Source organism: Somniosus microcephalus, chromosome 3, assembly GCF_052327205.1.
Source record: "Somniosus microcephalus isolate GS21.2 chromosome 3, FLI_Smic_1.0, whole genome shotgun sequence".
Classification (NCBI taxonomy): domain Eukaryota; kingdom Metazoa; phylum Chordata; class Chondrichthyes; order Squaliformes; family Somniosidae; genus Somniosus; species Somniosus microcephalus.
Genome location: NC_140989.1, coordinates 38834855 through 38854899, shown reverse-complemented (window position 1 = coordinate 38854899; position 20045 = coordinate 38834855). Strand labels below are relative to the sequence as shown.

Here is a 20045-nt window from a genome sequence, read left to right as displayed (position 1 = left end):
CACAGCACTGCCTCATTTATACTCCATTTAATGCTTGCTCAACTCTCCAATACAGTGCTTTCAACCCAATGTTAGAAGAGCAGTCTATTCTATACCTGTGCACATTTTTCCATTGTTAGGGCCTCTGCGAGTGTAATTATGAATCACTGTCAATTTGTTGGCAGTTTAGTGCTGTGGATTCACTCCCACTAGGAGCTAGCTTGAAACTGCCCAGTTTTTATATACTGTCATTTTAAAGCTTTTGTGGTATCCTATGTTGTGCAGTGATGGGAAGATTTTCACTGTGGTCTGGCAGTCTGTGTGATTAAGGCCTCAAAAATAGTGGGATGCTGGGCAATAGGGAATGATGGCAACTGAGAAAGATAAAGGGATAAGAATATGAAAAGAACAGGTCAGAAGACACATGCATGAGCAAAACAAGCTAGGGAAAATACAGAAAGGTGAGGGAAAATTGAAACAAACATTTTCACCAGTTGACTAGATAAATATCTTGAGTGACACATTTCATCAGAAAATGTCAGTTTCTGGACAGCTTGTATTCTACTCTCCCTAGATTCCACCTGCACCTAACTAAACAGCTCTTGGAATGTGCTTTATTGGGATGTACCTCATTCTGATATCAATTGGTGCATTGAGAATCAATATCTAAGAATGTGTTAATTTAATTTTCTTAAAAACTGACTCCTGAGATGGTATCATCCTTAACCCTTTACTGCTTTTTATTTTTATCTCTAGTCCTGTTCATAATTTATAAACATCTTAAAATTTCATTTGAAATATAATGATCTCAGTAGCTTAGAGTAGGCGTTGCTTGAAGTCATCTTGTGCTCTACTAGATAATATACAAGTTACAACAGAAGCCACAGGTAATTGAGCTCATCCAGGTCCTGCTTCATGATCCATTTTTAATATTTTTCTTCACTCCACAGGTCCACTTTGCTGAACCAGGAATTACATTTTCTTTTGAATACTTTAATTGAACTAGCAAAGAACAAGATACATTTTTATAGCAGCTTTAGCACAGTGGTGCATCCTAAGGTGCTTCACGAGAGGGGCAAAGTCAGACACCATGCAGGAAATGGGAGAAGATTTATAAGTGGTGACCAAAGGCAAGGTTAAAGGGGTAGGTTGGAGGACACTTTTGAAGGTGAGGAGAGATGACACAAAGTGGAGGGGTTTAGGAAAAGAGTTCACGTGCAAGGTTTTGATGGCTAAAAGCTGTGCCACAAATGGTGGAGCAGGTGGAAAGGGGGACATACAGTAGTCCAGATATAGAAGTGTGAAGAGTATGAACTAGGTTGTGGGCTTAGATGATCAAAGAGGTAGGTTGGAGGGATGCCATGGGGAGACTAGTAGACAAGGATGGAATTTTAAAATCAGTGCATGACTGGAGGTCAGCAAGGAAAGAAGAGATGGTTGATGGTTGGCAGATATCTGGATAAATTGGAGGTTGTGTAGGAAGGATCTCGAGGCTGGTGAGGAGAGCATGGGAGAAATTAAGTCTGAAGGTGTGGATCAGGGTTCCAGGTGGCAGGGAATGAGCTAGACAATATTGCAGAGGTGGAAATAGCCTTGATTATGGGGTAGATGTGGAGTTTGAAGCTTAGCTAAGGGTCAAACAGAACTGCCAGGAAGAATAAAAGGAATCAGGCGAGCAAGAACCAAATAAGCTGACTTTGGTCTTACAGTTGTAGGAAGTTCTAGCTCATCCACAATTTGATGTGATGTGAGACAGGGTACACTAGCTCATAGAAACATAGAAGATAGGAGCAGGAGTAGGCCATTCGGCCCCTCGAGCCTGTTCCGCCATTTAATGAGATCATGGCTGATCATCCAAATTCAGTACCCTGTCCCTGCTTTCTCCCCATATCCCTTGATCCCTTTAGCCTTAAGAAATATATCTAACCCCTTCCTGAATATATTTAATGAATTGGCCTCAACTGCCTTGTGTGGTAGAGAATTCCACAGGTTCACCACACTCTGGGTGAAGAAATTCCTCCTTATCCCTGCCCTAAATGGCTTACTCCTTATCCTTAGACTGTGACCCCTGGTTCTGGACTCCTCCGCCATCGGGAACATCCTTCCTGCATCTAGCCTGTCTAGTCCTGTTAGAATTTTATAAGTTTCAATGAGATCCCCTCTCATTCTTCTAAACTCCAGCGAATATAAGCCTAATCGACCCAATCTCTCCTCATACGTCATTCCTGCCATCCCAGGTATCAGTCTGGTGATTCTTCGCTGCACTCTCTCCATGGCAAGAACATCCTTCCTCAGATAAGGTGACCAAAACTGCACACAATACTCAAGGTGTGGTCTCACCAAGGCTCTGTACAACTGCAGAAAGACATCCTTGCTCCTGTACTCAAATCCTCTCGCTATGAAGACCAACATACCATTTGCCTTCTTAACCGCCTGCTGCACCTGCATGCTTAACTTCAGCGACTGGTGCACAAGGATACCCAGGTCTCGTTGCACTTCCCCTTTTCCCAATCTATTGCCGTTCAGATCTGTCTTCCTGTTTTTGCCACCGCATTTATCCACATTGGGCAGATGCATGGCAAATGCAGTATAATCACCCAACCTGTCCAAATCATACTGGAGTTTCGCTGCATCCTCCGCACAGCACACACGCCCACCCAGCTTTGTGTCATCTGCAAACTTGGAGATATTACATCTAGTTCCCTCGTCTAGATCATATATATATTAGCTGGGGTCCTAGCACCGATCCCTGCGGTACCCCACTAGTCACTGCCTGTCACTTGGAAAAAGACCCGTTTATTCCAACTCTTTGCTTCCTGTCTGCCAACCAGTTCTCTATCCAAGACAGTACATTACCCCCAATCCTATGTGCTTTAACTTTGCACGCTAATCTCTTATGTGGGACCTTATCGAAAGCCTTCTGAAAGTCCAAATACACCACATCCACTGGTTCTCCCTTATCTATTCTACTAGTTACATCCTCAAAAAATTGCAGTAGATTAGTCGAGCATGATTTACCTTTTGTAAATCCATGTTGACTTTGTCCGATCCTGTCACTGTTTTCCAAGTGCTCTGCTAGTGCATCTTTTATAATGGACTCCAGCATTTTCCCCACTACTGATGTCAGACTTACTGGTCTATAATTCCCCGTTTTCTCTCTACCACCTTTTTTAAATAGCGGGGTTACATTAGCTATACTCCAATCCATGGGAGCTGTTCCAGAGTCTATAGAATTTTGGAAGATGACCAGCAGTGCATCTACTATTTCTAGGGCCACTTCCTTAAGTACCCTGGGATGTAGATTATCAGGCCCTGGGGATTTATCGGCCTTCAATCCCGTCAATTTCCCTAACACCATTTCCCTACAAATACTGATTTCATTCAATTCCTCCCTCGCATTAGACCCTATGTTCCCCGACATCGCTGGGAGGTTATTTGTGTCCTCCTTTGTGAAGACAGAACCAAAGTATGTATTTAATTGGTCAGCCATTTCTTTGTTCCCCATTATAAATTCCGTTGATTCTGACTGCAAGGGACCTATGCTTGAGTTCACCAATCTTTTTCTCTTCACATATCTATAGAAGCTTTTACAGTCAGTTTTTATGTTCCCTGCAAACTTACTCTGAGAGCTCAGTGGTTATGGTACAGGAATGGCAAACCAGATGTCATGATTTCAAATTCCACTATGGCAAGTTGTAAAATAGAAGTCAAAAAATGATAATGATCATGAAACTTGCAGGATTGTTGAAAAAAACAAACTGGTTCATTATGTCCTTCAAAGCAAGGAACCTGCCTCCCTGTCTGGCCCAGCTTCCATGTTACTGACCCTACGCTTATTAAGGATAGTATTCGACTAAAAACAAGGGCATATAAGGTAGCCAAATCTATTGGGAGGATAGAGGATTGGGAAAACTTTAAAAGACAGCAAAAAATAACAAAAAGATTGATTAAGAAAGGGAAGATAGATTATGAAAGTAAATTAGCAAAAAATATAAAAACAGATAGTAAGAGTTTTTATAGTTATATAAAAAGAAAAAGGGTGGCTAAAGTAAATGTTGGTCCCTTAGAGGATGAGACCGGGAAATTAATGGTGGGAAATATGGAGATGGCAAAAACACTGAATATTTTGTATCAGTCTTTACAGTAGAAGACACTAAGAATATCCCAACATTGGACAAACAGGGGGCTATGGGGGGGAGGAGCTAAACACGATCAAAATCACTAAGGAAGTGGTACTTGGTAAAATAATGGGACTCAAGGCAGATAAATCACCTGGACCTGATGGCTTACATCCTAGGGTCTTGAGGGAAGTGGCGGTAGGGATTGTGGATGCATTGGTAATTTTCCAAAACTCCCTGGACTCAGCAAAGGTCCCGGCAGACTGGAAAACTGCTAATGTAACGCCCTTATTTAAAAAGGGCAGTAGACAGAAGGCTGGAAACTATAGACCGGTTAGCCTAACATCTGTGGTAGGTAAAATTTTGGAGTCCATTATTAAGGAGACAGTAACAGGACATTTGGATAATCATAATTTAATAGGACAAAGTCAGCATGGTTTTATGAAGGGGAAGTCATGTTTGACAAATTTGCTGGAGTTCTTTGAGGAAGTAACATATAGGGTGGATAAAGGGGAACCAGTGGACGTAGTGTATTTAGACTTCCAAAAGGCATTTGACAAGGTGCCACACAAAAGATTATTGCTTAAGATAAAAAATCACGGGATTGGGGGTAATATTCTGGCATGGATAGAGGATTGGCTATCTAACAGAAGGCAGAGAGTTGGGATAAATGGTTCATTCTCAGACTGGCAATCAGTAACTAGTGGTGTTCCGCAGGGGTCAGTGCTGGGTCCCCAACTCTTTACAATCTATATTAACGATTTGGAGGAGGGGACCGAGTGTAACATATCAAAGTTTGCAGATGATACTAAGATGGGAGGGAAAGTAGTGAGTGAGGAGGACATAAAAAACCTGCAAGGGGACATAGACAGGCTAAGTAAGTGGGCAGAGATTTGGCAGATGGAATACAATACTGGAAAGTGTGAGGTTATGCACTTTGGCAGGAAAAATCGTAGAGCAAGTTATTATCTTAATGGCAAGAAACTGGAAAGTACTGAAGTACAAAGGGATCTGGGGGTCCTGCTGCACGAAACTCAAAAGGTTAGTATGCAGGTGCAGCAAGTGATTAAGAAGGCCAATGGAATGTTGGCTTTCATTGCTAGGGGGATAGAATATAAAAATAGGGAGGTATTGCTTCAGTTGTACAAGGTATTGGTGAGACCGCACCTGGAATACTGCATACAGTTTTGGTGTCCATACTTAAGAAAGGACATACTTGCTCTCGAGTCAGTACAAAGAAGGTTCACTCGGTTAATCCCGGGGATGAGGGGATGGACATATGAGGAGAGGTTGAGTAGATTGGGACTCCACTCATTGGAGTTCAGAAGAATGAGAGGCGATCTTATTGAAACATATAAGCTTGTGAAGGGGTTGGATCGGGTGGATGCGGGGAGGATGTTCCCGATGATGGGTGAAACTAGAACTAGGGGGCATAGTCTTAGAATAAGGGGCTGCTCTTTCAAAACTGAGATGAGGAGGAACTACTTCACTCAGAGGGTGGTAGGTCTATGGAATATGCTGCCCCAAAAAGCTGTAGAAGCTACATCATTACATAAATTTAAAACAGAAATAGACAGTTTCCTAGAAGTAAAGGGAATAAAAGGTTATGGGGAGCGGGCAGGAATTTGGACATGAGTCTAGGTTCGGATCGGTCATGGCCCAGGGGCCGTGTAGCCTGATCCTGCTCCTATTTTGTGTGTCTAATTCTGTTCGATTCAGGAGATGGTTCTGTGATAGTAGATTGGCGGTTAGGATCAGATCAGCCATGATCTTATTGAATGGCGGAGCAGGCTTGAGGGGACGATTGGCCTACTCCTGCTCCTAGTTCTTACGTTCTTATGTTCTTATGAATAATGGCCTCGATATGAATAGGGAGGCAGGAAGGTTGCAGGGGAGCGCGATAGCACATGGAAAATCTGGCAAGGCGAGGGACAGGGAGACCCTGCCGATCTTAACGGCTGGGCCTCATTTAAATAACATGCTGCAGCCTCCCGCCAGGCAACCAGCCAGATTGATAGACTGGCTGGCGGGCGGGAGCGCAAGCAAGTGGCAGGAAGCCGCAGCTGGGGACCCGTGGGGACGGAAGTTAGTGAGGGGGGGAGAGCTCAGAGCTGCGATCGGGAGGTGGGAGGGGAGGCTGAGAGCTTGGGGTTGCAATCGGGAGGTAGGGGGCTGGTGGTGGGTACGGTGGATTGCGGATGCGATCGGGGAGTGGGGTAGCCCGGCACAAGGGAGGTCCAAGGTAATGGAGCACTCCTGGCCCACAAGAAAACATAAAAAATAAATGTAAAACTTATCTTCCGGCCCAGGATCCTGCTCCTGGCAGGTTTTACCTGACAGGGCAGTCAACGCTGCCTGCACCCCCCACCCCCAGGCCTCAGTTTAATATTGCAGATGGGATCCCGATGACATCATCGAACCCGATCTGCATATTTAAAACAGGACCCCACCTCCTTCCTGCGGGTGTCCTTCTCACCTGCTCAAAAGAGCAGGTTAATATGGGGACCCGACGGAAAGGAAGCAGGATCGGTGGGAGTAAGTGTCCCCTGTTATTTTAACTGGGTCCCCCCCCCCCCCGGCCTGGTTTCTGCCAGGTGGTAGCAATTAAAATCGGGACCAAAGACCCTGGATACGAGGGAGACAATTTTTAAAAATTGACATTATCACAGATCATCAAATATATATATTTTTTAAATACTACAAAATATTTGTTAATAAGTCAGGTGTCTTCCACTTTGCTAGGCCACAGCGTGATATCAGCAATGAGGAGCAGCCTGCAGTAGCCCCATCGAAAATAATTGAGGCTAGGATTTGGATCAGCCAAGAAGCCAATCCGGAGCTGCCCAACCCCACAAACCACAATAATGGATATTTAGGCACAGGATTACTGAAATGTGCTCTATACTTGTGCTGTGAAATAAAATGGCTAAAGAGTTATCACCCACCATAAGCTTTGGCTCAGTCGGTAAAAGTCAATTTTGCTGATAAAGGCAGTTTTGGTTTCGAGTGAATCTTGTTGAAACATTTGACTTGCTCCTACAGGAATTTGTCTGTGGGGTTTGCAATAAAGGAGAATTTGACAGCTAATTGTTCTCTCTTCACAAGTAATGGCTCCAGAAATACATTTCATAAAGAACTGAGTGCAACTTCCATTTAAATTTAAATGTTAAAAATATGTAAAGAATCCATCTAACACTGTTGGAATTTTAACAAGAATAATCTTAATCACTCCTCTCCCCAAAAGTGTACTCAAAACTACCTAATTATTTTTCTTAATCTGAACTGCCAGATGCAGTAATGTTGTGATGAGACTCTAATTTTGGCTGGTTTTCTTTTATTCTCTGCAGTCTAGTTCTCTTGGTGTGTTTAGATTTCATCCCTTTTTTTCTTGATTTAAGGTCATATTGTTTTCTACATTTCTGCACGCTGGTTAAAAAAAAATCTCATATTAGGATGTCTCTACTCACTGTTTGTGTTTAGCCTTGCTTTCTGTGATCTTTTCCTTCAGTTTCCTGAAATATCCATTTTTTTTTTCAGTTTCTTTGTTGTCCTCACCCCCTCAGCTATACTGAATTGTAAAGACTGGCCATCAACAATAGTGCATCAGTCTGTTCCTGCAGCTCCTCCTGCATATCATATGACTTTAACAGCTAGTAGTCTTTGTCTTATGCTGTGAGATTTTGGTGGCAATTTTACCTCCATCTCTCTCCTCCTTACCACTTCAATCATGAGTTCTTGTCCCTTCCTGCTTGGTATTTACTGGTCTTCCTGTAAAATACCTTGGGCGTTTTGTTATGTGAAAAGCCCTATATAGATATTAGTTTCTTTTTTAACCTGGACATTCTGAAGCTATCCAGTAAGTTATTTCAGCATCTTAAAAAAGCGTACAGGGAAATGAGTGGTGCTGTAGGATAAGAAACTGTATTTTCACTCCTAGGACCTGAATTTGAAACCACCACAAAATAATGGGATAAAAGTCTTCTCAGCTAGCTACAAGCATTCTTTGTGAAACATGTTTGGGTAGTCCTACCCAGTTTCTAATGCAAATAGACCCACAGCACAAAACTATCCTTAATTTGACAGTAATTGTTGCAGGAAATTTCAAGCTGAGACATTATTGAAGCTTTATTCTGCTGCTGGTTATGCTATATCTGGTCTAAGAATGGTTGATTCTAACACTGAATGCCTAAAATAGGCAAGTGTTCCATTTCCCAGTGACGGCATCTCTCTCCTTGAGTGTAAATATAAACTAAAAACACACACGATCATGCCCACCCTCTTACGTTACCTACTCTTTTGAAAATAATGAAATTGACAGTTTTAGATGGTCTTTAAAGATGATTCAACTATCTACTGGTGTCCTGCCTGAAGAATCCCAGATCATCAATTTAGCTTGCTTTAGACCCTTCCAAAATCAGGACCTGAGCTAATCTACTGTTAATATGGCTAAAAGTCTAGCAGATCTTTTTTAAACATTATCATATAATATATATCTTAGTTTCTTAAATCTACTGAACATAGTTTTCTGAAGGCTTGTGGCTCAGAAAAGTATGTTTTATGCTTTGATATTGCAAAGGTAACCCAGTACTCAAAGAGTTAACCAGTTGTTTGCCATCAACAGATAATTCAAAAAGTCAGGCAAAAACATTTCTTCACATTTAAAGTTCCTCACTTCAAAGATTTTGACATGTGGAAACCTGTAATGAGAAAGCTTTCAACTGTAGCATGCTAATCCGCAGAGTGCAGTTAGAACATGAATAAAGGCATAAGTATCTTTTTCTTTTCCCTTTATAAACCACATTTATACAGTAAATTTTAATTAATGGTGAGGAATACGTTTCATGATCACGAATTGTGTAATTAGTTATTCCTTTCTCATCTCCAGCCTTCCTCCCTGCCCCAACCCTATAAGTGCTGATTGTACAGATACGGTAGAATTGTTGGGACAATTTTCTTCCCTGCTACTTTCCTGAAGGTGTTGATTCTTGTTAGTGTACAGTTTCGTGAGCAGTGGGCACACTCATCTGTTGGGAAAGCATTCATGTGGCTGTTTGACCTTCACTGTGATGTCCCCTGTACTTAAATGGCCTGTTGACTAGGCTTAGACATGACTAATGGATACTTGGGCAAGTTACTGAAGGGCAACTCATCATGGAACCCATACCCCAGCAAGGAGTTAACATCTACAGGAGGGAAAAGGACAAGATTGGTAAGAAAAAATGCATCAGCAAACACCTTAAATGTACAATGGAAGTGACTTAACAGCACTAATGTCTTGCAACCTCTTGCCATCTTCCTAACAACTACAGCAACAACAAAAAAATAATTTATCTAATGTCTTAGCATAAAAAGCATCCCGGGGGGCTTCACAGAGGACAGGAATGGACACTGAACTATTTTGGGAGGATTAATGAAAAAGAAAAGAGAAAAAGTGTGAACACAGCACTACTGCTGGATAGAATACAGATGTCAAAGTTACATTGAAGACCAAGAAAGTGTAAATTTAGAAATAGCCATCATTTACAGCAGCAGCCATTCAGAAGTAAATGTTGTTGACCAATTGTCCTCAGACAGATTAAAGTTAGAGGCAACAATAGTTCTTGTGCTAGAAGCATTCATCAGAATCCAGTTGGGATGCTTGATTCTGAAACAGGTAGCCTTATTTCTGTCATTTACAATCCCAGTCATCCATTTAGTTGGATCCCAGCAGCTTTGACTCTGTTTTGTTTCCTAAACCTCATTAATATTCACGTTGCCATATTATTCACTTAGATTTGTCCTTTGAGCAGAATTCAGTTGGAGAAGTTGGCCACAATGTTCTCCATGCCCATAATGAGCCTGTAGGAGTGCTTGAACTCCTAACGAAAGTACTGAGACTGAAACTAGCAGTTGACCAAACGTGGTTTAATGCACTAGTAAAAGTTACAAACAAAAACACAGGAGAAACTCTATACAGGTCTGTACACCAACTGGTCCCACGAGGACTGAGGGGGAACGCCTCTCCCCTCTGACGTCATCACGGTTCCCGCTGTTGGGAACGTCACGTGACCTGCGTGATGACGTCATCGCACTCTATCGCCATTTTACCGAACCCGCGCTGTTTATACAGAGCAAACACTTAAAGGTAACAAGCCCCTGTTAAAGGCAATTATATACATTACTGCAAGAGTCTCTTGGTGGCTTTGCCACATACGCCCCCCCAGAATTGTCTTTAATAAGTAAAGTCAATCGCAGAGGAGGTCGGACAAGCCTGTTTGAACGACTCCTAAATTCCCAGAGAGGAAAACGCTGAGCAGCTGGAGGGGATAGCGGCCTGGTCAGGTGCGGCAGCAGCCGGCAGTCGACCCCTACGCGGTGGCTGAGCGGGCTCGACTGGCTGTTCAAGGTCCAAGTGCGCAGGCTTGAGGCGATCGACGGAGATGTGATCCGGCCTGCCCCCGAGGTCGACCAAAAAAGTCTTAGCTTCTGTCTGTAAAACCCGGAAAGTACCCATATACAGGGGCTGGAGTGGGCTGCGATGGGCATCTTGAAGAACGAACACGAATTTGGCCTTCATCAACTCCACTGGAATGTGGGAGGCAGGAAAACCGTGTTGCGACGTCGGAACTGGCCGGAAGCACTGGGCCGCTTCCCGGTGGGCTTCCTGCTGAGTGGCTGCGGACCACAGCTGTGTAGGGGACGGCAGGAATTCACTTGGTACCCGGAGCAGCTGGCCATAAACCATTTCCGCGGCCGAAGCCTGCAGGTCCTCCTTTGGCGCCGTGCGCAACCCCAGCATAACCCAAGGCAGTTTATCGACCCATGCCGCGTCCAGGAGGCTGGCCCTGAGCGACGCCTTCAATGAACGATGAAAACGCTCACACTGCCCATTCGCCTGCGGGTGGTAGGCCGTGGTGAGATGGAGTTTGGTGCCTAAGGCTGAGGCCAACGCGTTCCAAAGCTCAGATGAGAATTGTGGACCGCGGTCGGACGAAATATCCATCTGAACCCCAAAACGTGCTACCCATGACGAGATAAAGGCTCGAGCGACATCCGCAGAGGTGGTAGACGTCAGGGGAACCACCTCTGGCCATCTCGTGGTGCGATCTACCATCGTCAGAAGGTGTGTGAAACCCCGCGACGGCGGGAGTGGCCCCACAAGGTGGACGTGGTCGAACCGACATTCCAGTACCTCGAAGGTGGCCAAGGGGGCCCTGACGTGTCGTTGTACTTTGGCTCGTTGACAAACCACACATGTGTTCGCCCAGTCGTGGATGTCCTTGCGCATCCCTCTCCAGACGAATTTGGATGCTAGCAACTTCTGCGATGCCCTCACGCCAGGATGCGAAAGTCCGTGTATGGCGTCGAAAACTTTCCGACGCCAGGTGGACGGAACAATCAGACGGGGGTCTCCCAAGGAGACGTCAGAGTAAAGTGGTGCCCGCAGAATGGAACGGCACATCCTTCGGTTGAAGGCTGGCGGAGTCAGACGAAAGGCTTGAGTGTCCGGGTCGGCAGCTTGGTCGGCCGCCATTCTCGCATAATCGATCCCCAACTGCACAGCTTGGACAGTGGCGCGGGAAAGGCAATCCGCTACCACGTTGTCCTTGCCGGCCACGTGCCGGATGTCGGTGGTAAATTCAGAAATAAATGTAAGCTGTCGCTGCTGTCGAGCCGACCAAGGTTCGGCAGTCTTGGCCATCGCGAATGTCAGCGGTTTATGGTCGACAAACGCAGTGAAGTGGCGCCCTTCGAGCAGAAAACGAAAATGGCGAATGACCAAAAACGCCAACAGCTCCCTGTCAAAGGTACTGTACTGGCGTTCGTGCCGTCGCAGCTGGCGGCTAAAAAACGCCAGTGGTTGCCACGTGCCGTCGACCCATTGCTCTTGGACGGCCCCTATGGCGTAGTCCGACGCGTCAGTCGTGAGAGCGATGGTGGCTCCTGGCAGGGGGTGTGCCAACAATGTCGCATTCGCGAGGGCAGTCTTCGTGGCCCCGAAAGCGCGGTCCATTTCCGGTGTCCAAACTACGGGCTCCTTTCCCGGCTTCCCTCTGAGGGCCTCGTAGAGCGGCCGCATGAGCTGTGCAGCCCTGGGAACAAAACGATGGTAAAAATTCACCATACCCAGGAACTCCTGGAGTGCCTTCACGGACTGCGGCCGCGGGAATGCGGCGATCACCTCCACCTTTAGCCCGAAGCGGCATTGCCCCCTCTGAAGTGATGCGGTGGCCTAAGAAGTCGATTTGCTGCAGGCCGAACTGGCATTTGGCCGGGTTGACAAGGAGGCCGTGCTGCTGAAGGCGACGAAAGAGAATGCGCAGATGCTTGAGATGGTCCTCCTTTGTGGTGCTGGCGATCAGTATGTCATCCAGATAGACGAACAAAAATTTGAGATCCCGCAGCACCGAATCCATTAGGCGTTGGAATGCCTGCGCCACGTTTTTAAGTCCGAAAGGCATGCGGAGGAACTCAAACAGGCCAAAAGGGGTTATGACCACTGTCTTTTGGACGTCCTGGGGATGCACCGGTACCTGATGGTACCCACGGACGAGGTCGACCTTGGAGAAGATCGAATTCCCCGCCAAATGTGCGGAGAAATCCTGTATGTGCGGTATGGGGTACCGGTCGGGGATCGTGACATCATTGAGGCGGCGGTAGTCGCCGCAGGGCCGCCATCCACCCCTGGGCTTAGGGACGATGTGGAGAGGCGATGACCAGGGACTATTCGACCGGCGAATAATCCCCAACTTTTCCATGGCGGCAAACTCCGCCTTAGCAGCCGCGAGCTTGCTGGGCTCTAGCCGCCGTGCCCTGGTGTAGACGGGAGAGCCGGTTGTCGTTATATGGTACTCCACCCTATGTTTGGCGGTCGAAGCCGAGAAGGTGGGCTTAGTCAGCTCTGGAATGTCCCTGAGGAGGCGGGAGAAAACGTCGGGGGATGGCCGAGCGCAGGAGACCAAGTGCGGTGCGACCGTGCCGTGCACACAGGGAATGCAGTCGAACGTGGCAGCGTGAACGAGCCGACGAGTTTTTAAATCAACCAACAGGCCGTTGGCGCATAAAAAGTCGGCGCCTAGGAGTGCCTGTGAAATTTTGGCGGTGACGAAGTCCCATATAAAGCGTTGGCCACTGAAGCAGACCTGGACCCGCCGTGTCCCGCAAGTACGAATCGCACCCCAGTTGGTAGCTTGGAGGGGAGAACCACGCCTGCCGGACCGAAGATCGAGGACTGACGCGGGAAGAATGCTGCACTGCGCCCCCTGTGTCGCACAAAAAACGACGGCCCGAGATGGAGTCGGTTAAATAAAGTAGTTTCCCGGAATTGCTGATCGCCATCGTGGCCGCGGGGCACGCCCCGGAGTCGGTGTTCTTGACGCGCAGTTGCTTGTTCGGTGTTTTGGGCACGAAACTGCAAGGCGGACGGCAGCTTCTGGCCTTCACGCCAAACCGAGCGTGGTAATAACAGAAACCGGTTGTTGGAGGCATCGAGGCAGGGTCCTTTGGGGCGGGGCGTCTCGCGACGGCGCAGTTTTGTTGTCGGACCGCGTATATTTTATCTGCCTCTTTGGTGCGCGCTATGCAATCCCCGGTGTCCGATCTGGCGAGGGCCGCCTGCACCTGTTCGGGCAGTTGACTGAGGAACAGTTCGTGGAACAGGAAACATTGCGGTTCAGACCCCAGGAGTGTGAGCATCTGGCTCATCGACTCCAAAGGTTTGGAGTCTCCTAACCCAGGCAGCATGAGTAGGTGGCGTGCGCGCTCTGCCTTCGTAAGGCCGAATACCTGCATTAGCCGTGCTTTAATGGCGACATACTTGTCGGTGGCCGGGGGGTTCTCCAGTAGGCTGATGATCCTCGACGCTGTCGAGTGCGGAGACCACGTAAAGATAACGGGTCTGATCCTGCACGACGTTGCGGAGCTCGAACTGCGCCTCCGCTAGTACGAACCAGGAGGCCGCCTGTTGTTCCCAAAATTGGGGGAGCTTCAAAGCCACTGCGTTGGCTTCCATCATGGCCCTGCGTTCCATTTCCGCCGCAAAGAACGTCCGCGAGGATTCGGGGTCACCAATGTAGGAGTGCTTGAACTCCTAACGAAAGTACTGAAACTGAAACTAGCAGTTGACCAAACGTGGTTTAATGCACTAGTAAAAGTTACAAACAAAAACGCAGGAGAAACTCTATACAGGTCTGTACACCAACTGGTTCCACGAGGACTGAGGGGGACGCCTCTCCCCTCTGACATCATGACATCATCACGTTTCCCGCCGTTGGGAACGTCACATGACCTGCATGATGACATCATCGCGCTGGATCGCCATTTTACCGAACCCGCGCTGTTTATACAGAGCAAACACTTAAAGGTAACAAATCAAATCAACTTTTATTGTCATTGTTAGTGCACAAGTGCAGTACAACGAAATGTAGGCTTGCGGCTCCCGAGAGTGTACATTTGGATTAAGACATTTAAACATTCAACATACATTTGGCTTGTAGTATATTAACATAAATATAACCATAATAAAGTGCATTGGCAGATGTGCAGGCTTTAGAGTTTATTTGTGGAGTTCAGTAGGATATCAGCCCTGGGAAAGAAGCTGTTCCTAAATCTGGTCGTACGGGTGCGAATACATCTGTAGCGTCTCCCAGATGGCAGGAGGGCGAACAGACTGTGGCTGGGGTGGGTAGGGTCTTTGATGATGGACCGTGACCTCCGGAGACAGCGTTTCTGGTATATGTGCTCTATGGTCGGTAGCCGGGTGCCGGTAATGCGTTGGGCAGTTTTGACTACCCGCTGCAGGGCTGTATAACAAGCCCCTGTTAAAGGCAATTATATACATTACTGCAAGAGTTTCTTGGTGGCTTTGCCACAAGCCTAGAGTTTAGAAGAATGAGAGGTGATCTCATTGAAACATACAAAATTCTTACAGGGCTTGACAGGGTAGATGCAGGGAGGATGTTTCCCCTGGCTGGGGAGCCTAGAACCGGGGTCACAGTCTCAGTATAAGGGGTCGGCCATTTAGGACTGAGATGAGGAGAAATTTCTTCAGAGGGTTGTGAATCTTTGGAATTCTCTATCCCAGAGGGCTGTGGAGGCTCAGTCATTGAGTATGTTCAAGACAGAACTCGATAGATTTTTGGATATTAAGGGATATGGGGATAGTGCAGGAAAGTGGAGTTGAGGTAGATGATCAGCCATGATCTTATTGAATGGCGGAGCAGGCTTGAGGGGCCGAATGGCCAACTCCTGCTCCTATTTCTTATGTTCTTATGTAATGAATGAACCACCATCCTCTTCTTCTCCCTGACATAACAAATAATAGAATAAGCAACAAAGAAAGCCCATCCTAAATGTAACCAGTGTATCTTCCCACAGAACTCAGATAAGACCTACATACAAAACGAAGGAAGAACTTGTATTTATATACCAAATTATTGCATCACTCAGCACATCCCAAAGCACTTCACATACAATGAATTGCAGGCAAGTACAGCAGCTATTTTGCACACAACAATGTACCACAAATAGCAATGAGATAAATGACCAGTTAAGGCAGCACGGTGGCATAGTGGTTAGCACTGTTACCTCACAGCGCCAGAGACCCGGGTTCGAATCCGGCCTGGGGCGACTGTCTGTGTGGAGTTTGCACATTCTCCCCGTGTTTGCGTGGGTTTTCTCCGGGTGCTCCGGTTTCCTCCCACAGTCCAAAGATGTGCGGGTTAGGTTGATTGGCTATGATAAATTGACCCTTAGTGTTAGGGGGATTAAATACGTGGGGTTACAGGGATAGGGTGGGATATGTGTTGGTGTAGGGGTTACGGGGAATCGGGTGGGATATGTGTCGGTGCAGGCTCGATGGGCCGAAATGGCCTCTATCTGCACTGTGGGGTTTCTGTGATTCTGTGATTAACTTGTTTTTGGTGACAGTTAAAAGAATTTTGCTCAGGACACAGGGGTCAACTCTCTGCTCTTTGAATAGTACCATGAGATCTGTAATGTCCACCTGACCCACAGGAACAATTTAAAATCTCATCCAAAGAATGGATGTATAGAATTCGCCCCTGCCCTTTTTGAGATGTTGCACACAAGGGTGAGCTAATATCACTGAGCTGCTTCTACATGAGTATTGAGTTATTTAAGCCACCGCAGGGTGAAATGGGGAAGTGTGCTGTGGACTGGCAAGGTATTGTTATTATCCACATGCACAGTCATAGCCTCTGCTTATCCTAGGATTTGTGCCTTGAGATTTAACCTTACTGTCTTGATAGCCCTAGTTTACGTATTTGTGGGGGAGGTGGCAAGACATGAAAGGAAGGAGGAGGAGCAATAAGTACCAGTGTGGGGGTAACAGCCAAAGCTATACGTATTGGGCTGATGTACAATTTTTCCCTCCCCTTACATCTTCATCCATCAGATTCATAGTATGAATTAAATTTAATATGTTTTGTGGCGATTACCTTAGCACTTGTTTGATCTCCATTTTAGAGCATCTAAATAGATATGAACTCTTTTCTCAAAGGTATCCATGTTTTGTTTAAGACTGTAAACTATGAAATAGATAGGTAAATGACTGTTAAGAGACTTAAGGCGAGGAGACAACAAGTTGCATTCATGTAATGCTTTCAATGTAGAAAATGTCAGAAAGTGCACATAAAATGACACTGAGTCAGGAAAGGATAGATTGAGGGGGAGGGATGATCAAAATCTCTGTCAAAGAAATGGATTATGAGCAGATTTTTAAAGGAGGAGAAAGGGATGGCAGTGTTTAGGGATGGAATTCCAGAGAGTCGGACCCAGGAGGCTGAAGAATATGCCAACCAAGGCCCATCATAACGGACACCACCAAAAAGTGAAAAAGCTCTCCAGTGGAGTAATACATGCTAATCTGAGGGTGAGGTCAAGGTTCATTGTTTGGGAAGAATAGAGGGAGCTTTGCCCTATATTTTATTAATGCTGTACATAAGTACTTTTATTCTCAATCTGTGCTAAGTTAGCGGATCCGACAGCGATCTTTGCTCTTTACTGTATTAATGACCTAGATGTACCTGTTGGGGGAATGATCTGCAAGTTTTCAGTCTGTGTGAGTGTTCGGACTTTAGAGGATGCTAAACTATTGCAAGAAGATCTCGATGTGATGGGTCAATGGGCCTGTATTTGGCAAATGAAATTTAACTTGGAAAAGCTTAGGTCGGGATTTTGCTCACCTCGGTGGGTCTGGTGCGGGCGATGTTGGTGGCAGGTTGCAGCCCTGCTGCTGGCTCCATCCCGCTCTGGAAAATGAATTTATGTTGATAGGGCTTGTTAAGCCCGCCCAGCGCATTTCTTGGCCCAATTAAAGGAGGCAGGTCTGATGACGTCATTCATGACACGTCATCAGCCAACTTCCTTAAAGGGACCATGGCCAAATTTATCTTGATGGTTGTGCTATCAGTGTTCTACAGCATTGAAGTGCTGCAATCACTGACAATCATTGCACAGAGGTGCACGGCTGCACCCAGGTTCTCCCATGACTCCCTCCATATGCTTATGCAGGGTGTCACAGCACGCAGGGAGGTCCTCTTCCCTTCCCATGAGCGGAAGAGACCTCCTCAGGAGAACAACGCAGCCTGGTTGCACATTGCAGAGGAGGTCACAAGCAGGGATGTCGCCAGGAGGACCTGGGTGCAATGGCGCAAACCTTTCAATGATCTCCTTAGATCACAAAACATTAGTACAAAGCCACACTCACCTTCATCCTCCTGTGCCTCTCATCACATCCCCATCACTCTGTTTTCCCTACCCTACTTCTGCACATCCTTACTCACACCAACTTACCTTGCACCTCCACCCATCTCTCTCTCTAGCTACATTATCACATCCCCATCTCACTAGCCACCCCTCACACTTCCCCTCATCCTAGTGCAATCATACCAGCTAACAATACACAAGGGTAGCCACTTGGGTGTTTTATCCAATGTTCATGTAAAGTTTCTGTTAATGTGCTATCAAACATTGAAACCTTTATTTTCGATACTTTGCGTTCTTGGACAGATTTGTGTGCACCTTTGGAAGTGGCTTAGTGAGTTGCAGTAAATGGTGAGACCTAGTGGTACCCCCTGCAATGGCGGTGAGTATGAAAAGAATGGCTTAGACATTGTAGGGATGCTTTATGGTGTTGGTGTGGGGTGGTGCCAACCTGGCACATCATGTGGTAGCCAGGGTGTACAGCGTCAAGTGAAGTAAATCTGACCCTGGTGAGGCCATCCCTGGCCTCCCAGGCAGCAATGTGGTCGGGTGTTGATGCCCTTTGTCCTGTACAGCATCGGGTGATTGCGGAGAAGGTTGGTGTTGTTGGTGTGCCTGGTGTTGGGGCTGATCGTGGTGGGATTCTGAGGACCAAGGTGAAACAGCATAAACAGTACCCATACTAATGGAATAGATGGCAGGTGAAGTTGAGATGACAGAAGCAATCTGTCAATGGTGAGAGAGGTTGTTCCAATGAGGTGACACTGGATAGATAGTTTGCTCCAAACACTTGCAGCCTGCATAAAGCTCAGTCTGTGGTCCAAATGGAGTAAGCAACATCTTCTGTGCTTGGAAAGTGAATAGCTGTGAGGTGGGAGATTTTATAGCACATTTCAAGCTGTCAACTAATCAGCTGATTCAATGGCTATTCAACTCCCGCCTCAGGTTCACAGATGTGGTCCCCGAGCAGCGTGGACCACGTGGGCGAGCAGTTAGTTAAAAGGTTAGGTTAAAAGCATTATTAAGAGTCTGTCAACAACCCAATAATTTAGTTTAATTGGGTTGCCCGCCTCTGCAGGTCAGGTCGGATTGGAGATCACACACTTTATAAAGCGCTGGTTAGGTTACAACTGGAGTATTGCGTCCAGTTCTGGTCACCACACTTTAGAAAGGATGTGAAGGCTCTTGAGAGGGTGCAGAGGAGATTTACCAGAATGGTTCCAGGGATGGGGGATCTTCGCTACAAGGACAGGTTGGAGAAGCTGGATTTGTTTTCATTAGAGCAAAGGAAGTTGAGGGGTGATTTGATAGAGGTGTACAAGATTATGACGGGTTTGGATAGGCTAGATGGGGAAAGGCTGTTCCCACTAGTTGATGATACAAGGACTAGGGGACGCAGATTTAAGGCTTTGGGCAAGAGATACAGGGGGGATGTGAGGAAAAACTTTTTTACACAGCGAGTGGCGATGACCTGGAATTTGCTGCCGAAGGAAGTGGTGGAAGCGGAGACACTCAATGTTTTCAAGGGGAGACAGAATAGGCACTTGAGGGAAATAAACTTACAGGGCTATGGGGATAGAGCGGGGGAATGGGACTGACTGGACTGCTCTACAGAGAGCCGGCACAGACTCGATGGGCCAAATGACCGCCTTCTGTGCCGTTACGACTCTATGACAAGCGCCATTGGGAAAGGCACGTTGCGGCGGGTTGACGGCGGGTACCTTAAAGTCACTATCACCTAGTTTAGGAACAGTTGGTTTATAAGAACATATGGCCTAGAGTAGTGGCAGAGTTGTGATTTTTTTATTATTTTACGGTAGAAGGATCAGCAGGAAATAGATATGCCCTTGGAAAACTGTATTATGTTTATTCATATATTTAATGAAAAATAAACCAGTTTATTGGTTTATAATCATGCCATCCACTAGAGGGCTTTTAGTCCACCTACTGCAAAGACAGGAAATCGCACAAACATTTAAATCCAATACATGCCAGGAGTCTATGCCACAATCTACATAGGTTAGGGCCATTTTGGTGCCATCACCTAATCAAAAATCATAACTAAATTTGGCATGTGAAGGATCCAATACACGTTATTGTATGTGCAGTGCTATCTTCTTAAATGGCTACAATTTCCTCAATTATCATTTACACCAAAATGCCAGTAGCTGCTAGGACTAACTCCTGCAGTGTCAGCAGCTTCCAATTAATAGGGTTAATCTGATGAAAGGTCATCAACTTGAA

The 20045-nt window shown here is 46.3% G+C and overlaps 1 protein-coding gene across 20 annotated transcripts in view; it reads left to right on the top strand.

The window, feature by feature from the left end:
• Positions 1-20045, top strand: part of edaradd (EDAR-associated death domain) — a 55029-nt gene that overhangs the window by 8103 nt on the left and 26881 nt on the right. The window contains exon 1 of one of the 20 annotated variants that reach the window (XM_085980127.1): positions 18096-18183. The exons of 16 other annotated variants lie outside the window; for them this stretch is intronic. In XM_085980127.1, coding sequence (XP_085836253.1) covers positions 18150-18183 — 34 coding nt within the window. In that variant the 5' untranslated portion in view covers positions 18096-18149. Of the gene's footprint in view, positions 1-18095; positions 18184-20045 lie in introns of those variants that run through there. 3 more of the 20 variants (XM_085980157.1, XM_085980172.1, XM_085980177.1) reach the window with 3 other exon arrangements.